General features: G+C 41.7%; 1 protein-coding gene across 1 annotated transcript; it reads left to right on the top strand.

Annotated features, from left to right (window-relative positions):
* The first annotated feature begins 2,867 nt into the window (after window positions 1–2,867).
* tpcn2 (two pore segment channel 2) lies at window positions 2,868–20,219 on the top strand. Its single transcript, XM_066700590.1, has 25 exons — window positions 2,868–3,404; window positions 6,200–6,255; window positions 6,474–6,550; window positions 6,794–6,971; window positions 7,558–7,674; window positions 8,032–8,138; window positions 8,446–8,518; window positions 10,277–10,376; window positions 10,751–10,816; window positions 11,092–11,156; window positions 11,566–11,669; window positions 11,963–12,044; window positions 12,186–12,272; window positions 12,723–12,842; window positions 12,946–13,005; window positions 13,354–13,482; window positions 13,872–13,921; window positions 14,549–14,648; window positions 15,244–15,315; window positions 15,622–15,695; window positions 15,808–15,928; window positions 16,123–16,205; window positions 17,750–17,831; window positions 17,963–18,054; window positions 18,259–20,219. The coding sequence occupies exons 1-25, from the start codon at window positions 3,251–3,253 to the stop codon at window positions 18,335–18,337; spliced, it is 2,328 nt and encodes a 775-aa protein (XP_066556687.1). The 5' UTR covers window positions 2,868–3,250; the 3' UTR covers window positions 18,338–20,219.
* Window positions 20,220–20,440: the final 221 nt, after the last annotated feature.

Genomic DNA, 20,440 nt, shown 5'->3' with positions numbered 1-20,440 from the left:
CCATCCAAACAATGTGGGGAAGCAATAAAAATGGCAAACGCAATGCTAGGGTATATTGTCAAAAGTGTCGAATTGAGAACAAGGGCAGTGATGTTCAGACTGTACAATGTACTAGTTAGAGCTCATCTGGATACTGTGGACAGTTCTGGACTCCACACTTCAAGAAAGATATCGCTGCTCTAGAGGCAGTTCAGAGGAGAGCAACCAGACTTATTCCAGGTCTGAAAGGAAAGTCCTACTGAGGAACTGAACCGTTTCACGCTGGAACAGAGGAGACTACGTGGGGACTTGATCCAAGTCTTCAAAATCATGAAAGGCATCGACCACATCAAACCAGAGGAGCTTTTCCAGATCAGCAGGGACACACGCACCCGGGGACACAAATGGAAATTGGGCTTCAAGGCATTCAAGACAGAAAACAAGAGACACTTCTTCACACAGAGAGGCGTCACAATCTGAACAAACTCCCCAGCGATGTGGCTGAAGAGACGATTTGGGAACATTCAAAAACAGACTGGATAGGATCCTTGATCACTTATTTATTAATGGACACCAAACGAGCATGATGGGGCGAATGGGCTCCTCTCCACTGGACACTTTCTTATGTTCTTACGTTCTTAAGCATCCGTTTACTGTTCAAACTGGTCTAATTCTAGCTGGGTGTGGTTTAATGAAGTCTTACTGAGTGGAATTGTGCTTCATTACAATATTGAATATTATCTCGATAGGGAATGTGTTCAGTTTGTTTGGTTTGTGATGCATTTGGCATAATGACTTTACCCCATTGTGCTCTGCACTTGATCAGCAGTTATCTTTCTCCTCTTTCCTAAGTGTCTGCAACGTGACACTGGAGTCTGTGCAGTCAGTTGTCGAGGGCTTTTACGCTCATTGACATGAGAAATAGCTGAGGAAGTGCTTTTAGCTCTGTGGTGGCAAACCTGGTCTATACGTGGTTCATCAAATACTCCTGAAACCTTCGTTCATGAAAGCTCCAAAAATGAAGATGAGTCTACTCACTAATGTAACTCAGAGGAGTTCGGCACCATTTTAGACACCCATAGTTGTATCAAAGCTTAATGCAAGTTCCTTTTTGTTCAGCCTTAAACGGTCACTGACTGCCCACTGAAGAATGAAACCAGAAGCAGAGCTGATGCTCTGAGGTTAACACCCAGCCGTGGCTCCTGGGGTGGGAGCTCTAGCTCACATTTTTCAGCAGGTACCATACAAAAAAAAAAAGTGATTAAGAATTATTATTTTTAAATCTACTCCAGTAAGGAAATTGCAAGATACTGAAATGGTCCACTTGCAGTATTTTGCAGCATATTTATAAACACAAAGGTGTAGATTGGTTTATTTTGAAAGAAGACAATGATTGACAGGTGTTTGGGGTGTTTTTAAATTCTGACTGACATAAGTGGAAAATGTAAAATTGTTTCAGGGGATAACTTTTTACACTTGTCTATTGCTGCTGCATTGAAAAGAAGATCCCGACAAGACATTTAAAAAAATAACAAATAACTACACGAATGTCGTCATGGCATCAGACAGTAGACTTGAGCAAAGAAACCCTGAGTGACATCCGCATCAAGGGGCGATTTGGAGAAAGAAACGTCATATTTGTGGCAGCGAACAAGGCTTTTGGTGAAATGTTATAATTGTACTTCGTTTCAATCAATCAATATAAATTGATTAAAGTATGCCTTCGGGAACGATTTCCGCTTTTTCTCTGTGGTGCCAAACGCGGTGCATTGACACGTTTAATTTTCCCAGATGCAGGAATTTAGCAGGAAACTTATTTTATATAACCTACAGTTTGAGTTTTTTCAGATTTTGTTCAATATTTTCCTTAATAACAACGGCTGATCCTAAGGCTTGCTGCTGAAATCCTGAAATGTTTACTGTATCAACAATATTAATAATGCATAAGAGGGCAGACAGCACACATATCCTAACGTGACCAGATTCAAACAAGATCAATGAATGTGAAATGAAAAACGCATGAAGCATGTGTGTGTGTGTGTGTGGATACTGGTCCCGGACAGCTGTCTTGCTGGGTGGGGTCTGTCAGGAGTTTGTGTCCTCCTGGAGTCTGACCCCCGCCCGGGTAACAATGCAGCTGTAATTGCAGCAATGTTGTTAAATGTGTGACTAGGGGCACAGTGATTACAGCAAGACTTACCTTTATGAAACCCACACACAGAAAAACTTAAACTAGCCTTCTATATTAAAATGTATTCTACATTATATATATATATATATATATATATATATATATATATATATATATATATATATACACATTTTTTATTTTTTTTTATTATTAAATTATTCCAAAAGTAAGTTTTGCATAAGTTGAACTCATCCCAGGAGAGAGCACGCACACACACACAAAACACTTCCATACAACATAAAGTATACATTCAGCAAATTAAAATTAAACACATGAGCATTTTTATATGATTTACCTATCAAAAGGTACGACAGTATTTGTTATATATTGTTTTGTCTGCTATTGATTGCATAGTTCAGATTAAAGTTGTGAACTGAGACTTTATACCTCTATGCTCTTCTTGACCTGCGAGATAAACCCACAAGTGAAGCACCTACACGTCGGTTTCGGTGAGTGTGAGCTGCACAGCGCTGTGACACAGTGCTCTTGTGGCGCAGATGCCCGCAGTTCTGCGCAGATCTGCACAATCCCACTGATCCCATTGGCGGACCCGTGCTAATCAGCGCAGATCTGCGCTACACTTACGCAACCAACACTCTCCTGCCCTGTCCCGCACCACGCCTACTGGCAATGCTTGCTCAGTGGAAATGCTTAGTGGGAAGTGTAGTTATTTAAAACCGGGTCCAGCCACAGTGCAATGCCTGTGAAACTACACCTCCCACACTGGTCCGAGTTCCGCAAACTGAAGTTTTGGTAAAGAGAAACTGGTTTGGGCTGCTATATAGGCTCTGCGGGACGGGAGGCAAGCGACCAGCAGCGGGATATGGGGGGAGAAAGTCTGGCAACAACACAGTGCCTGTGCTGTACGTAGTGTCTCTGCTTTCATTTGAGTTTTCTTGATGAAGTCTTTGGTTTCGTGGGCTGAAGCAGAGCAGACGGCGCTGGACAGACTGGACATCAGTGCGGCTGATGCAGAACAACACGCTGTTGGTGGCAGGTTAGATGTGTTACATTTGTAACGGCACACTGGTGTAAAGCTTACAGACACGTTGCTACTCAAGCCCAGAAACAAACCCGTGAATGGAGACCGACGCGCTGCTGCCGCCCCGAGCTGCCGGCTGGGCTCCGGGGGACGTGTTCGGGTCCGGCTTCCAGACGGGGAGCCCCGGGGGTCGCCCCAAAGCCAGGACCCCCTCCTACTCCGCGGCCCGGGATGCCTGCTGCATAGACGGAGGTAAGAGCTGCAACACATCGCATAAGACCGCTAAACCGAAAGCGACTGGAAGAGTGCGCTGGCTTTGGTCCACACAAATTATTATGATTATGATTATGATTATTATTATTAATAGGTCCAGAGACAGGGACGGGTTGTACGGTGGCTCATTGCCCACTGCTGTTTCCGTTTACACACATCACCGGGGCAGAACACTTCCAAAATCATTGACAACATGTTTTTAGTGTACTAACTACACACAACTAGGAAAATAACTTTTGGTTACACTTCGGACTTTTCCAAGGTGTAGATATTTTACCTAGATATAGGCAACTGGTAACCAGGCATTCCTATCAACCGACCATCAATTAGAGACGCATAATTAAACAACAGTAATCAAAAGCTGAAAGCAAAAACATTGCACATGCATGGATATGTATGTTGTTGTAGTATGTGAGTAACAGCGTGCTGGAGTGATAATTGGACAGTCTTATTCAATAGTCATCTTTGGCTGTAATTTAACTCAGGCACTGCCCTTCTGTAAGAAACCTGTTTCATTACAGAGTCAAGACCTCAGAAAAAGGGGGAAAGACCATTCAACTTCAACCAAGACGTAATTTAAACAATATTGATGTGATCAAAAATATTCTGTTTCAGTTTAGTCTCTGTGTAAATGTTTTGGTTACTCTCTTAATCTGGTGTATTCTTTTTTTGATAGCTATTTGTTACAATATTTTGTAGAATTTATGATACACAAATGTTTATGAATATCTTTTAAAGGAAGCAAGTACTACTGAAAAAATCCCCATTGATATTCTAAGCTGAAACATTGAGCTGGAAAGCAAAGACCTTTTCAAGTTCTAAGTACAAGAAACTTGCAGTTGAGTCGAGGATTTGGCCGTGAGAAGCTCTGCAGGTGTGGTTTGTAAGTCTACTTGTTTGCCACGAAGTGCTGCAGTAGATGCGAAGCCAACGGTCAAAATGGAAATTAATGGTCAACCACATGAAATGGTCATATCCTGTGACAGTTGTATTAGGTTTAGTCATAGAAAATGCACTTAAAATTACCAAGAAGAGCAGATGGAGGTGAGGAGGATACAACAGCAGGTTTAAAGTGATTTCTATTCACAGCAAGAACAAAAATAACTTTGATCAAAGTAGAAGTACTTTAAGTAATTAGATCTTTTCCATAAAAAACATAACACACACACTTGTGACACATGATAGATGTTCTTTGTTAATTTATTTTGAACCCGGATCTTATCCTTGAAAGAACTGAACTCTGTTTGGAAAAGGAAGGATTAACAATACATATTGAACATGAAATAAATACAATAAACATGTCCTAGTCTCTGTGTGCTTGGGCGGATACATGCCTTTGACATGTCTAACACGTGTCTTTGCAGAAGAACAGCAGCAGCCACCCAGTTAGAAATCTGCTACGAATGCCTCTGTTTCTATATCTGAAAGGTTATTAGCAAGGCGTGTTGTGGGCTTGACCTGAGGATACTTAAATAGTGTTGACTATCACAGCACGTTGGGAAATGCCAAATATCTACACAATTGCATTCATATTGAACTGTCTCTGAACTGCTTTGATGCTCTGTCCACACAGTGGTTACCAATAATGCAAAAAAGCAAAAGGAAAAGCATTGCAGGGGAACTTGGTGCAGACTTTATTACCTGCAAACGCGTATTCCTTTCTTAAAAAATAAATAAATGGTTTTATATTTGATATGTTGGCAGCCATCATCTCAAGCCACCCCCACCCTCCCCAGAAAACAGACATCTAGTGAGAATTTTTAAGGGAGAATTATACAAAGAAAAGAATATGAAACCCAGGGAGTGCATTGTATTGTTTCTTTTGTACATTGCTAGTTTCATATTCAGCAATTCATCCTGTGGCCATTGTTGCGTCCGTAATCCTCCAGAGACCGAATCCGTTCCCCCATACTAACCGATTCTTTTTTTTTTTTTTAATTCACAATAAATCATTGGATTTGTTTTGGCATAACCATGAACAAATAACACAATAGATTGGGGTTGGTTAATAGAATTTTAGATTTAACAGATCTGCTATAAGCGATCTACAAAGATTTAATAACAAAAGGTCACTTTAGTCAATGAGAGCAGAACACTGAATTGCTTTTTTGGGAATGATCTAATTGTATTGTCACACTGAGCCAGTCAGAGGGTTGGTATAGATGTAGTTGTAATCCCAATTTAAATGCACCATATTCCTCAACACAACCTGACTTCTGCATTCAGAACATTTCTTTGGATTATTAAGTTAGTCTCTTGTTTTCAGGCCATAATTGTAAACCAGTGATTTCAATTTTGTGTGTTGAAGCCCTTCCTGATTTATTAGATTGTACATAATGATTTTATTGATCTGGCTTTTGTAAGTGCGTGTTTACCATTCCTCGGGTAGGAGCAGTGAGAAATGTTTCAGTTTAATATCGTTAAAAAGGCACAAAGCGGCGACTTTACAAACAGCTGGTGAACAACAGTGGGTTAGAATAGACCCAGACTAGCTCGGGGTTACGAGGGGGCATTACGTGTCAACTGTTCACTTTCTTTATCATGTGAAAGCTAATAAAAAGGCAAAAGTGTTTAGTTGTAACATTTAGAAAAAATGAAAAATGACTTCTGGCCTTTGTCCTTCACCATCATAAATGAGGCTTGTACAATATTTAATAAGTGTTTTTTTCCATTACTTTTCATTAAATTAATAAGTACTAATTTATAAAACAAATACGTATATAATCGTTTCCATCATATTTGGTGACTAATGTGTATTATTTTCTAATTTAAAGGTGATGACGACCTCTATGTCCAGCAAGCTGTTGTGTTCATCGAGGATGCCATACAGGTGCGCTCTTTTATTTCCGGATCAGATTAAATATGATTTTTTACTTATGTATTGTACGTTACAACGTTGTGGTGGTCAGGTGATTCGAGTCTGTAAGGTGTTTACTTACTATTCAAAAGTGTTTATCTCATTTTCTTAATTGGATTTAGTGTAAAAAAACAACAGATTTTTGTATACATTCCCTTATAGTTTATAATTGTTTTATTTTTCCATTGCAGTATCGATCAATTAACCACAGAGTAGACGCTAGCTCACTAAACCTGTACCGGTGGTACTACTCCAAGATCTGCCAATGGTAAGAATCCTGTTATTTGGGGGTAAACTGGGAACTTCTTCTCAAACCAGTCCTTTAATAATGATGCAAACATGTAAAAGCGGTACCGGTCTCTGCTTTCAGTTCACTGGTACTAAAAGAGTCTCTCCTGACATGACTGTGTATATTATATAACTTCTGCTGCACTTGTTCGTAGTTCATTTGTTACTCATTAACGAAGGGAGAATAACGAAACTGTGTCTGTGGGTTTTATCTTGTGCTCAGGGGTCTAAGTGTTGCCATTACAGTCATATTGGCCCTGGCGTTTCTAGAAAAGCCTTCGTCTCTGACAGCCACGTCAGACCCTCGCTACAGACTGCCTGCCTGGGAGCCCCCCTGTGGGCTGACGGAGAGCATCGAAGCCCTGTGCTTTCTCGTGTTTGTGGTGGACCTGGCTGTGAAGGTAACTGAAGACACAGTATATTTATTAGCACACGCCCTTATCCAGGGCGACATACAATTGTTACAATATATCACATTATCTTTACATACAATTACCCCTTTATGCAGCTGGGTTTTTAGGTACAGTGCCTCGCTCAAGGGTACAACAGCAGTGTCCCCCACCTGGGATTGGACCCACAATCCTTCACTCCAGAGTCCAGAGCCCTGACATCACCATTATTTTTTTATTAGATACATTAGAAAGTGTATTTTCTTATCTTTTCAGCTCAATGAAGGTGTCAGACACATTTTCTTTTGTTTAGCAGTGAAATTCGCAGTGTAGTTGTTTTGAAAGGTCTAGAAAGTCTTAAGTCCTTATTTCTACATTGTGGACAAACTGCACACTACACTGTATTTTAATTTAATCCACAGTAAAATATTGGACCCATAATAATCACATAACAGATGATGGTTATAGTGTAAGGCCTGGAGGGTATTAGTGAACCATTTTAAAAAACAAAATCAAGCTTCTTCATGCAATAGACCCATGCTGAAACAAAAGCTACACAATTGTATACATTGGGTTTACTTCCTGCTTCTCTTCTCAGAGTTATTTGATTGGCTGGGAGGAGTTTCGGCAGAACAAGTGGCTTATTGCGTACATCTTTGTGATCGCCGTGTCGGTTGTGGATTGGATCGTGTCGCTTACTTTCCTTTGTAATGAGGTGAGAACAATATTTTATGCCTTCTTTTATGTCCCATGTCAACATAATGAGAATCGTGTGTTTTGTCGTTCCTTAATTGATAAACTGCCGATCGGTGCTGACGGAGCGGCGCACTGACTTCTGAGATTACGACTGCTTGTCGTGAATTAAGACTAAAATGTCATTCTAGTATCATGTGCATCCCTGTGGACACCTGATGAACACCAGCTTCATAGATGCAATAACAAACTGATCGTTTATGTCAACGTTGTTTCATTTGACACCGCTATCATAATACGCTGTGTTCTGATGTTGTATTTGCTGTAGCAGACGTTTGAAATATATTTGTTTTTATGTATGTTTTTGTTCCCTTTGAAGACTTTAAGAGTCAGGAGACTTTTGCGACCATTTTTCCTCCTTCAAAATTCCTCCCTAATGAAGAAAACCTTAAAATGCATCAGACGGACGCTCCCAGAAATAGCGAGGTATTCTGTCTGCACTGGTTGGTTATTATCAATGAGAAATGAGTGGGTTTTATTATACTATGTTTGACCTTTAAATATATTTTAAAACAGGACAGCATTGATATCCTTATAGATCTTTGAAAAAAAGTCTTGGTCTCAGAGTCTTATTTATATTTCAACAACAGAGTTTATAAATTATGTACAAAAGCACGATGCCTTTAAGCTTCTTTTTAAACGTTTTAAACATAATATGGATTAGAGAACACAACACACTGAATCTGAATATGTATTTAATGTGGGTCTTTAATGTGATCTGGTTCCTTCTCAGCGTGTTTCTGCTCTTAGCGCTGCACCTGTGTCTGTTCACCATGTTCGGGATGCTGCTTTTCGCTCGAGGAAAGGTGAGAGAGAGATTTAAGAACTGCATTATTATAGTCTTTCCATCTTTAATTTATTTGTCCATCTCCTATCCTATCAGTGAGGGAAAAAAGTATTTGATGCCCTGCTGATTTTGTATGTTTGCCCACTGACAAAGAAATGATCAGTCTATAATTTTAATGGTAGGTATATTTTAACAGTGAGAGACAGAATAACAACAACACAATCCAGAAAAATGCATTTAAAAAAAGTTATAAATTGATTTGCATGTTAATGAGGGAAATAAGTATTTGACCCCTTTGACTTAGTACTTGGTGGCAAAACCCTTGTTGGCAATCACAGAGGTCAGACGTTTCTTGTAGTTGGCCACCAGGTTTGCACACATCTCAGGAGGGATTTTGTCCCACTCCTCTTTGCAGATCCTCTCCAAGCCATTAAGGTTTCGAGGCTGACGTTTGGCAACTCGAACCTTCAGCTCCATCCACAGATTTTCTATGGGATTAAGGTCTGGAGACTGGCTAGGCCACTCCAGGACTTTAATGTGCTTCTTCTTGAGCCACTGCTTTGTTGCCTTGGCTGTGTGTTTTGGGTCATTGTCATGCTGGAATACCCATGCACGACCCATTTTCAATGCCCTGGCTGAGGGAAGGAGGTTCTCACCCAAGATTTGACGGTACATGGCCCCGTCCATCGTCCATTTGATGCGGTGCAGTTGTCCTGTCCACTTAGCAGAAAAACACCCCCAAAGCATAATGTGTCCACCTCCATGTTTGATGGTGGGGATGGTGTTCTTGGGGTCATTCCTCCTCCTCCAAACACGGCGAGTTGAGTTGATACCAAAGAGCTCAATTTTGGTCTCCTCTGACCACAACACTTTCACCCAGTTCTCCTCTGAATCATTCAGATGTTCATTGGCAAACTTCAGACGGGTCTGTACATGTGCTTTCTTGAGCAGGGGGACCTTGCAGGCGCTGCAGGATTTCAGTCCTTCACGGCGTAGTGTGTTACCAATTGTTTTCTTGGTGACTATGGTCCCAGCTGCCTTGAGATCATTAACAAGATCCTCCCGTGTAGTTCTGGGCTGATTCCTCACCGTTCTCATGATCATTGAAACTCCACGAGGTCAGATCTTGCATGGAGCCCCAGACCGAGGGAGACTGACAGTTATATTGTGTTTCTTCCATTTGCGAATAATCGCACCAACTGTTGTCACCTTCTCACCAAGCTGCTTGGCGATGGTCTTGTAGCCCATTCCAGCCTTGTGTAGGACTACAATCTTGTCCCTGACATCCTTGGACAGCTCTTTGGTCTTGGCCATGGTGGAGAGTTTGGAATCTGATTGATTGATTGCTTCTGTGGACAGGTGTCTTTTATACAGGTAATGAGCTGAGATTAGGAGCATTCCCTTTAAGAGAGTGCTCCTAATCTCAGCTCGTTACCTGTATAAAAGACACCTGGGAGCCAGAAATCTTGCAGATTGATAGGGGATCAAATAATTATTTCCCTCATTAACATGCAAATCAATTTATAACTTTTTTGAAATGTGTTTTTCTGGATTTTTTTTTTGTTATTCTGTCTCTCACTGTTAAAATACACCTACCATTAAAATTATAGACTGATCATTTCTTTGTCAGTGGGCAAATGTACAAAATCAGCAGGGGATCAAATACTTTTTTCCTCACTGTAACTTGTCTTGGATCATTTGTTTTGTTTCTAAAAAATGTAATGATTTGAGACCCATTTTATTTTATGCACTTTTTAATCCACTTTAATCTTCACAGGATCAGGAACGTAACGGCGAGTGGGAGTCTTACTTCAGGAGCTTGCCCCAGTCCCTAACATCTCTGCTGGTTCTGCTGACCACAGCCAATAACCCTGATGGTGGGGTTTGTTTAATTATGTCAAGTTTCTCCAGCACTGAGGGCTCCTGAGTACATCGTTAGGGTTTAATTTAGTCAGGTCACTGTTCATAGCTCCAAAGAGCATGACAAACATTTTTTTTCTACAAGGTTTGCTAATTCATCCACATAAATTGGAAATAAAAAGCGTATACACAAATGAACACCTATCATGTGCATGAATTCATATACCGTTCACATCATCTCTGGGAAAATGTTGAACTAAAAACACTGCAGGAATTAGCATTTTATTCCAGGATATTGTTACACTTCAGGGGGTCGTGCTGCTGTAAGGAAATCATTTGCCTTGACATGCCACTCTTTGTGATTTTTGTTCTGGCTCCTCTCTCTGAACAGTAATGATCCCGGCCTACTCAATGAACAGGGCCTATTCCATTTTCTTCATCCTCTTCAGTGGCTTTGGTGAGTATTAAACTGGACACATTTTTAAAACCCGAGTTATTTTGCATTCTGTGCTACAGATGCAGCTCACGACGTTCATGCAAAACATTGGCTCCTTTTACATGCATATAGATGGTGACTGTAGTACAAAATACAGAAAAAAAAAATGTATTAACTGATGTATTAGTCTTTCAACAACAGCTTTCTCCCCCCACCCCCCAAACTTAAGTATGCACATTTTCTTTGCAGGATTGTATTGTCTCCATTTTTAATATTTGTGGAATTTCCTCTTTCAGGGACCTATATCTTAATGAACCTGCTGACCGCCATCATATATAACCAGTTCAGAGGGTATTTAATGGTGAGTTGGAGAGTTTCTGCTTTTAAAATCTGCCATCATTTTATTGCCAAGACGCATGACATCATTGGGAATGGCTACATAACCTAAATCTGTACAAAATACACACCGTATCACCGTACTGGGCCTCCATTGGTGCTTTAGGGCAGTGGTACCCAGCCCTGGTCCTTGCTTCAATTAAGGGTTCAATTAAGTAATTAAGCTTGACTGGAACAAAAACCAGCAGGGTAGGTCCTCCAGGTCCCAGGTTGAGAACCAATAGTGTAACAAAGTAAAGCGGAGGAGAGTCTGCCATCCTGTCACTGGGAAGTGACTGAAGACCTGGCAGTTTTTATTGTCACTGCGCGAGGCTCCTCTGTCTGATCCTTTGTGGAAGTGTGTGTTTATGTGGTCTCTCTCCTCCACTGTGAAGATCTCCATTCAGACGTCCATCCTGAGGCGGAGGCTGGGCATCAGGGCAGCGTTTGAAGTCATGTGTTGCCAGAGGCAGCATAAGATGGGCATCAATCAGCACGTGTGAGTCAGGAAAGAGTCCGATACAGGGACAGAATTGTAGAGCTCTGTACCGAGTTTCAATAAACAGTTGAAACGCTTAATTAACAATAAATACATATTAGCAATGTAGTTTCCTTTCAAAAGTAAAAAAATGTATAAATACTTTCGACATGCCTCTCCTGAAAGAAAGTTGTAGTGCAGTAGTATCTAAATCGACATTATAGTTTATTTCTAAAAGAAAATGATCTCCGTCTCTCTCAATGTCTGTAATCTAGTCTCTAATCTGACCAGCGCTTTGTATTTTCTTTCTCTAGTGAGAGCGTCCCCACCGACATGGTCCTACAGGTGATGCAGAGGGTGCAGATGAAGTCTTACTGTAAAAAAGCCATTATCCTGGTGAGCGAACCGTATCAATGTCCTCCACTCCCTGTCCAGTCATGCATGGCTATATCACCGCTGTGTCAGAGCCGGTATGTTGTGTTTGGTGTTCATGTTCTGATATACCGGTTTATTGAAGTCTCTTTTCTCTTTCCTCAGAGAGCTCAACAGTTCAGCAATGACAACATAACGCCCGAGGAGTTTCAGAAGCTGTTTGAGGAGCTCGATAAGGACCAGATCAAAGAGGTACTGATGCAAGAGGGGCAACGCTTTGACATCGCAAACGTAGGACCGCCAGCTTTCGACATGTTCGGGACCTGTTCGACCTCTGTTCCAGACCTGCCTTTAAAGCGTGAAACGGCATCCCAAAACCAGATCCGGTTGTTGACGAAACAGGGCTCGAGTATTTTTCAAGCTGTACCTTCGCTCAAGAAGTTACGTTCTCAGACGGTTTTCTCTGTGGAGTGAAATTGGGAATCTGTCCAAATTAGATGTCTCTTAAAGGCAGGTAGTTTTAATAGGGATAAAAGCTAGCAATCTGACACGGAAGACACAGTATATGCCATGATATTTGTGAGTCTCTGTAACACAGGTCAACAACCATTTTCTTTGAGCTGGAGTCCAGCTTACAGGTGACATCCCACTGATAGACCTTTAAATAACCTTCAGTGCACCTTTCTTCTCCCCCCCGCCCAGCACCCTCCCAAGCCCGACTACCAGAGCCCATTCCTGCAGAAACTACAGCTCCTCTTCAGCCATTATTACTTCAGCTTGCTGGGAAATGTGGTTGCCCTTGCTAACGTCGTGTGTATTTGTGTAAGTACTCTCCCGCTGCACAATCTCATTCGGGAACTCCGGACCGCAATGTGCCGGAGCACAGGATGTGTTCGTAACGGACCTGTGATGTCATGTTTTGCAGACGGTGCTGGTGATTGAAACGGACCAGGCTGTCTCGGAACGAAAGGACGACATTTTACGGGTAAGGAATAGCCTTTGCTTGTATGTAACGTGTTTCTAGTGAGTGTTTTACTTTTGTTATTGTAAACATAAAGGCCTAGGTGTTCAAGTGACCAGGATTTCACTTCCTGATGAATTTGGATATTCGTTGAGAAAATATGAACTATTTCCCTCTGTGCGTCCTTCGGCTATATTTAACATTTTTGGTTTTTCAGTGTGCCCTAACTTTAATTTACTCTACACTAATCTTCAAATTCATAAAAAATAAATGTGGAAAAGATTAATCGCATCAAAACTACTCCGGAAAACTACTCTTGCATGTATCTTTGAAGATTTGAACGAGGGACCTATTTTGATTTTGTTTTTCCAGGCAATCAACTGTTCCTTCATTATTTACTACCTGCTTGAAATGGGTCTGAAGATGTTTGCTCTGGGCTGGAAAGGATACTTGTTCTACCGAAGTAATATATTCGATGGGCTTCTGACTGTTTTTCTCCTGGTAAGTGCGGTTTGCGCCTTGTCTCAGATTGTGTTAACGTGACTGAAGTGATCTGGACAGAGTGCATTAACAACGGCTCGGTCAATCCCAGTACAGGAATCATTTACTACAGTAATTAAACTACAGTAAAATGTTTTTGATGGGTAGAAAACGTGGAACTCAGGATGGTTAAGGGCAGTTACGCAAACCTTAATCCTAAAAATATTGTTTAGCTTTCCTAGGCTGCTGGGTATGGCGTAATTTAGACTGGACAGGATCCTTTGATCACTTAGTTATTAATGGACACCAAAAGAGCACGATGAGGCGAATGGCCTCCTCTCCTTAGTAAACTTTCTGATGTTCTTATGTTCTTATTTGTAATCCTTTTTTTCTTTTCTTTTTCCCCAAAGGGTCTGCAGATTGCCATTTTTGTGACCTACAGGCTTGAACACACTACATGGTAGGTGCCCTCGGAAAATGCACAGGCATTGATGGTTATGTTGTACAGATTTGTAACCGGCCATGAACTGCAGTGAACGTGTCTTCTGATCCAGCGGTCCTTCACTCGGCTGAGCAGCACGAGCAGCATTTCATTAGCCAAATAACAGCTGCGAATGCCGAACCCGTAGTAAAGCTGCCTTAGAAAATGCCTGGTTCCTTAAAGCATGTTTTGGGAATTTGGCATTCCTGCTCCAGGCAGAGCACAGAAGCACGAGTCGGTGCCATGAAATCGGCTCAGTCGTGCATTGAAATGCATTGAAACTCATCTGGCATTGTTGCACAAATGTATTTACAATGCCAAGAATGTCACGGGGCGATCTCCTCGTAGATTAATGCCACTGCTCTCCAAATGCTTTAGTAAACAGCGATCATGTGATACTGCATAGATGTATTGCAACACAACGATCCTATGGTTCCTATGTCCCTGGGTAGTTGTTTTTTTAATCCTTATTTGTGAAAGAAGAAACTGGTGGGTGCGGTCGATCATTCCTCAGGTGTCGGTCGTGCCCTGAGTCGTCGGGTTTGGTAGCTGTGCTGCTTTGTGTCTGGCGTCGGTGACCGAGCCTGTGTCTGGTGTCTTTCGCAGGAACCCGGCTGCCAGTGGCTTCCTGTCTCTGTGGGAGATGGTGCGCTTGGTCAACATGCTTATTGTCTTCCGGTTCCTGAGGATCATCCCCAACATCAAGGTGCGCACTGTCCTCCCTCCCTGCCTGCCTGTCCGCTCCGCATGGGTCCCTTCTCCTGTCGTGGCGGCTGGGCGGCCCTGCGCTCATTTCAATGCACTAGGCCAGCGTTGTGATGGTCATTGGGTTTATTTTACATTAATTGTAAATTAGATTAAAATGAATGATGTCATACAAGTCCCTTCTTTCCTGCTGCTCAATTTCCAAACAATGTGAAATCAGGCAGAAAACATCCCATTCTGGACTGGTTTCTTGACCTTACTGTATTATGTTTCTTAAATCTTAAGAACTCTTAAGCTGCCCTGGGGAAAGGTTTCTAAGATTATTTTTTTTCTAAAATATATATTTGTAGGTATTTGTCTCCCCCTTGTGGGCAATTTATGTTCCTGCAATGTTTTTGTGGATTATGTGAACCAGCGGCATCCACTGAGCCCGAAGAGAAATTCATCTTTACCCTGAAAATCATCTCGCATTTTTGCTTTCTAAGGAGGATTAAAAAATCTCACCATAAATATTACAAGACTTATCGAGACCAGTTCATGTATTCGGTTTAGTGTCCTGTGTTGATGTCATTCCTCTCGTTGTGTCTCCTCTGTAGCTCATGGCGCTGGTGGCCAGCACGCTGTTTGACCTGGTGAAGAACCTCAGGGCGTTTGCTGGGATCTTAGTGGTAGGTGGTGGTTTACTTCTGTAACCACGGTTGGTCTCTTCAGGATAAGAAAATTGCTGTTTTGATTCTAGACAGAGAAATTCTGCTGTTGATGTTGTTCCCTCATAAATGTCAGAATATTCATCCATAATAGATAATGGTCGGCTGCCGTCTTTAAATCCATTCTGCATTTCATCCCCTCATCACCGTGGTGTTTAATATATAATATCCTCTTTTGAATCACAGAGATGCCTTTCTATAGACAACACATGTTTAACGAAAGGAAATGAAAACACACTGACACACTGCTTCTCTCGGTCTGTGCAGGTTGTGTACTATGTGTTTGCGATCCTTGGCGTCATGCTGTTTCGGGGGGTGATCGCAGCCCCTGGGAATATGAGGTGAGACTGCGTGTGAAATAACGAGGGACAGTAGAGACCTTGACACGCGTGATGTGTTGAACTAAAGAAATTATGTGGGAGTCATGCTGTGATTTTGATTTGTTTTTTCCAGCGTCGTCATCGACACGAGCATCGGCGACACGACGGTCAACAACACGACCGTCAACTACACGGCGGTGTGCGGCAGCTACGAGCAGCTGGATTACTGGCCAAACAACTTTGATGACTTTGCTGTGAGTTTGGACAGTTCCTCGTAATGTTTATTGCAGTCTCTCATCGCCAAGGATGTGACTAAGACATGACGCCATCAACGACCCCCACGATATGCCAGCGTACAGTAGAGTAACTCATTTGAGGAGAGGTTTAACATGTTTCCAACCTTCTCCAACAAGCTTCTTATGTTTTCCTCACTTCATTTCTTGTCCAGGCCACACTGGTGCTCTTGTACAACATCATGATTGTGAACAACTGGCATGTCTTCATCGAGGCCTACTCCAGATACTCGTCCCCGTGAGTGATTTAAATGTTATCTTTTCCATGAACTGTCTCCCAGTCACTGAGTGCGCGGACACCTTGGCACACTTTCAGACTTCACAGCCATGCTGCTCCTGCTATTGAGACCAAATTGATTTAGTTTATTTCCCTCTTATCCGAACTGATAACTAACGCTATCCTGCCCAGGTGGTCCAGTGCTTAAGGAACAACTGCAACTGCTAAAGCACTAATTATGATTACTTGGTGTGATTATCTGGTTCTCTTTTCGTCACTTCAACTTCACTTCTCTGTAACATTGTTGATTTAGTGGTTTTACTGCCGTCAGAATGAGTTTCTCAGAATCATTCATTTTTATGGGACTTGGATAATATTCAGTTGTGGGCCGACACCTGGCAGATGAAATTCAATGTGGACAAGTGCAAGGTATTACATGCAGGTAACAAAAATGTCCACTATAATTACACTATGGGAGGAATAGGACTAGATTAAGTAACGCATGAGAAAGACCTAGGAGTCTATGTGGACTCCTCACTTTCTCCATCCAAACAATGTGGGGAAGCAAAAAAAAAGGCAAACACAATGTTAGGGTATATTGTCAAAAGTGTAGAATTGAGAACAAGGGCAGTGATGTTCAGACTGTACAATGCACTAGTTAGAGCTCATCTGGATACTGTGGACAGTTCTGGGCTCCACACTTCAAGAAAGATATCACTGCTCTAGAGGCAGTTCAGAGGAGAGCAACCAGACTTATTCCAGGTCTGAAGGGAAAGTCCTACTGAGAGACTGAGGACCTGAACCTTTTCACCCTGGAACAGAGGAGACTACGTGGGGACTTGATCCAAGTCTTCAAAATCATGAAAGACATCGACCACATCAAACCAGAAGAGCTTTTCCAGATCAGCAGGGACACACGCACCCGGGGACACAAATGGAAATTGGGCTTCAAGGCATTCAAGACAGAAAACAGGAGACACTTCTTCACACAGAGAGGCGTCACAATCTGAACAAACTCCCCAGCGATGTGGCTGAAGAGACAATTTGGGAACATTCAAAAACAGACTGGATAGGATCCTTGATCACTTAGTTATTAATGGACACCAAACGAGCACGATGGGGCGAATGGCCTCCTCTTGATTGGACACTGTCTTATGTTCTTCTTATGTTCTTATGTGTGGTCCTCTTCCTGGAAACATCCTTCTGACTGAGGGCACAACAATCCCATCTTTCATATGGCAAGAATGCCCAAATGAGACACGATCTGGAATATGAAACGTAATCACTCTCCGAGCCGCTGAGCCGCTGAGTCTGCCGGGCCGGGACAGCCTGTAATGTTCCCTTCACATGATGTGAGTGTCATCACTCACTGACAAAGCGCCTAACTTAAAACAATAACACTGTGTTCCTCTCGACTGGACACTTTGTTCTTACATGTCAAGGAGAATTCTGCTTAATTAGTTGTTTTTTGTGACTTGAGAGGAACCCATTGTTACATTTAAATGTAAAGCTAAATCTGAAGGACCTTGTTTGACCAGTGATGCCTGTTCTCTTGCTTGTTCAAGGTGGTCTAAGCTGTACTTTGTGGCGTGGTGGCTTACCTCTTCCATCATGTGGGTCAACCTGTTTGTGGCTTTAATCCTGGAGGTGAGATCATCATTGATTGAAAATCAAACACTGAAACAGAAGAAATCATAGAACTGAATGGATATACTGTGGGTTAAAGAAGGACGTACCTTTCTGTGAAACACTTTATTGTTCTTTCTCTCTCTCTCCAGAATTTTATTTACAAGTGGGATAGGAGTCACCACTGTACAGTTTCTGAGGTTGAGCAGACTGGATACCAGACAACCGTGCAGCTGATGTTCAGGTAAGCAGCTGGTCCTTAATGGATCGTCTTGGTTTGGCTGCTGCATTTAAAAAAACATACTTCTCCGCTGACATCTTAACACTAATTCAGGTTATTCTTCAACCGGTTTCAGAAACCGAACACATTTGAATTTGAATCTGTCGTGTCTGTCCAGAGAGCTGCGATCCAGTCTTTAATTATTCTCATTTCAATGTCACTCTTCAGAGAACACATACAAGAACCTACAGAGGAAGAGCTTGTCTCCAAACTGCACCAGCACCCTCACCTTCACCTCATGAGATGACGACATCCCACCACATTTGTTACTGACATACGGGCGGCTCCTGTGCGTTAAATATAACCTGTTCTGGGGAGACGTCTGGGGAGTTTTTCATGCAATCCAGGGGTCCTGGCTTTAGAAGAAATTCTGTAAGTGACTGTGCTGGGAATGGAAGAGGCTACAGAGATGCGTCGTTTTCCTGCTGCTTGTGAAAGAATCCATACTGGTGTATCAACTGGTAGACCTACAAATGTGCTCTTAACCAAGAATAATAGTGAGTTAATTATCAGATTATCCAACAGATAATATTTCACCCCCCCCACCCCCTTCTAACTAATATCATCAGGGAAACTCACTCCATAATCCTCATTATTCATGAAGGACCTCTGTTATCTGAGGTTATCTTAGATTGTGTAAAAAGTATCAAAATGTGTTGCTCCCTGCAGTTCAGAATTAAATGCATTCTGAGGAGAGAAGATTAATCCTTATGCAATCGAAATATAAATGAGGAAATGTGATAAAAAGGTTTGCAAACGCCTACATATTTCAGCATGATCTCTGTATGTTGATGGCCGGGGGAGGGACTGTCTAGCAAAGTGATGGGAGAGTCTCTTGGAGGCATTAAAAGTTACTCCTCTGACAACTTCTAGAATAAAAAGGCGATACTAGTGCAATAATGCTTTTTTCCATTTCAAATTGTGATAAACTACAAGTTTAAGAACTTAGATTTTAAATAAAAAAACATTTAAAAGACTTAAATTAATCATTTTCCTGTGATTGAAGGAATTAGCTTTATTAAACGTTCTAAATCTTAGCACCTTCATCCATCAGTTTGTTGTACTTGGTTGAATAATTTGCCTTTTTTTTTGTATAAAAAGATTTTTAAGGCTTTAAAGGACATAATGCTTTTTTAAAAGTCAAATCACATGTGCCACTAAAACTCAATGTGGAAGCTCTAGACCTGGCCCGGACCTGGTGTCCTTTGTGGGTCATGTGATCATGGTGCAATTCTCAACCGTTTCACAGGTCTTTCCTAAGCCACTGCTCTGTCACTGGAAATCCACTCTCCACACCCGATTGTGCATTTTGTGAATATGACTGTAAATACAGGATCTGTATGGTTGGTTTAAGGCAAACCATAACACTAAAGATGTTTTAGTGTTTCTTATCCTAGAGAAAAGGTAAAAAGTGTGTGTTTATTTTCATGTATTTGAACTCGGACGTTTAGCTCTGCAGTGAGAGAAACCAGAAATGGCTCTTTGTTGTTGGTGCATGTTTAAGTGAAAACTCTGCTGAAGGGGTGAATGTGAAAGGGAAGAGACAGTTCACACACACCACCACCAGAGCTGCTCTCTGAGCTGAGCCTACAGTGACAATGTTATGGAAAATACATAATTCATCATATGCAAGGAGAACTGAAAGCACGCCTTGTGATCGAAGGTTTGATGCACAGTGTGGAAGGTGCTCTTTCCAAGCCTCGGACTTTCCTGAATAAAGGACAATAAAGAGCCATTGGAAGCATCGCTGGCAGTGTTTGTTTTGGTTGAAAAGCACCAGTCTGTGATGTGGTGTCTTCATCTCTGATGCTTTTCCAAAAGCTTGGGTTCTGGATTGCATGTGTTTGTGACAACCTGACTTAAACAAGTATGTTGTATGTACCTTTGAAGAATGTAGTAGCTGTGCAAGAATTACTTTTATAGCTACTGTTGGATCTTTGTTTATTACAAATAATTTAAATGGCTCCTGCTTTATGTATGTATGTGTATGCATGTATACATAATAGTCCAGCACTGTTTTTAAGTATATCAGGTATTTAGTACTTTGCTTATAGCTGCTGATTTGTATACGTTACCTGTATAAAGATATATTTTCCAAAAATATTATAATAAATTACGGATTCATCCTAGATCTAAAACGTACCGTCCTGGAGTAAGTGTGTTTTGGGACGGACGCTCCTGTGATATAAAGCAATGCCCTGTGAGATCCATGCACTGTTCACACTCTTGCTTGCTTTGCGGTGAGGAAATGACAGGAGTGACGATGCTGCACGCGGCCTGTCATTAGAATCTCACACGTGCCCCTCGCATCACCCCAAAACATAAATTACTGCCACAGTGACATGGCCAC

Source organism: Amia ocellicauda, chromosome 4 (assembly GCF_036373705.1).
Source record: "Amia ocellicauda isolate fAmiCal2 chromosome 4, fAmiCal2.hap1, whole genome shotgun sequence".
Classification (NCBI taxonomy): Eukaryota; Metazoa; Chordata; class Actinopteri; order Amiiformes; family Amiidae; genus Amia; species Amia ocellicauda.
Note: the sequence above shows the minus strand (reverse complement) of the source record. Positions and strands in the feature narration are given on the sequence as shown.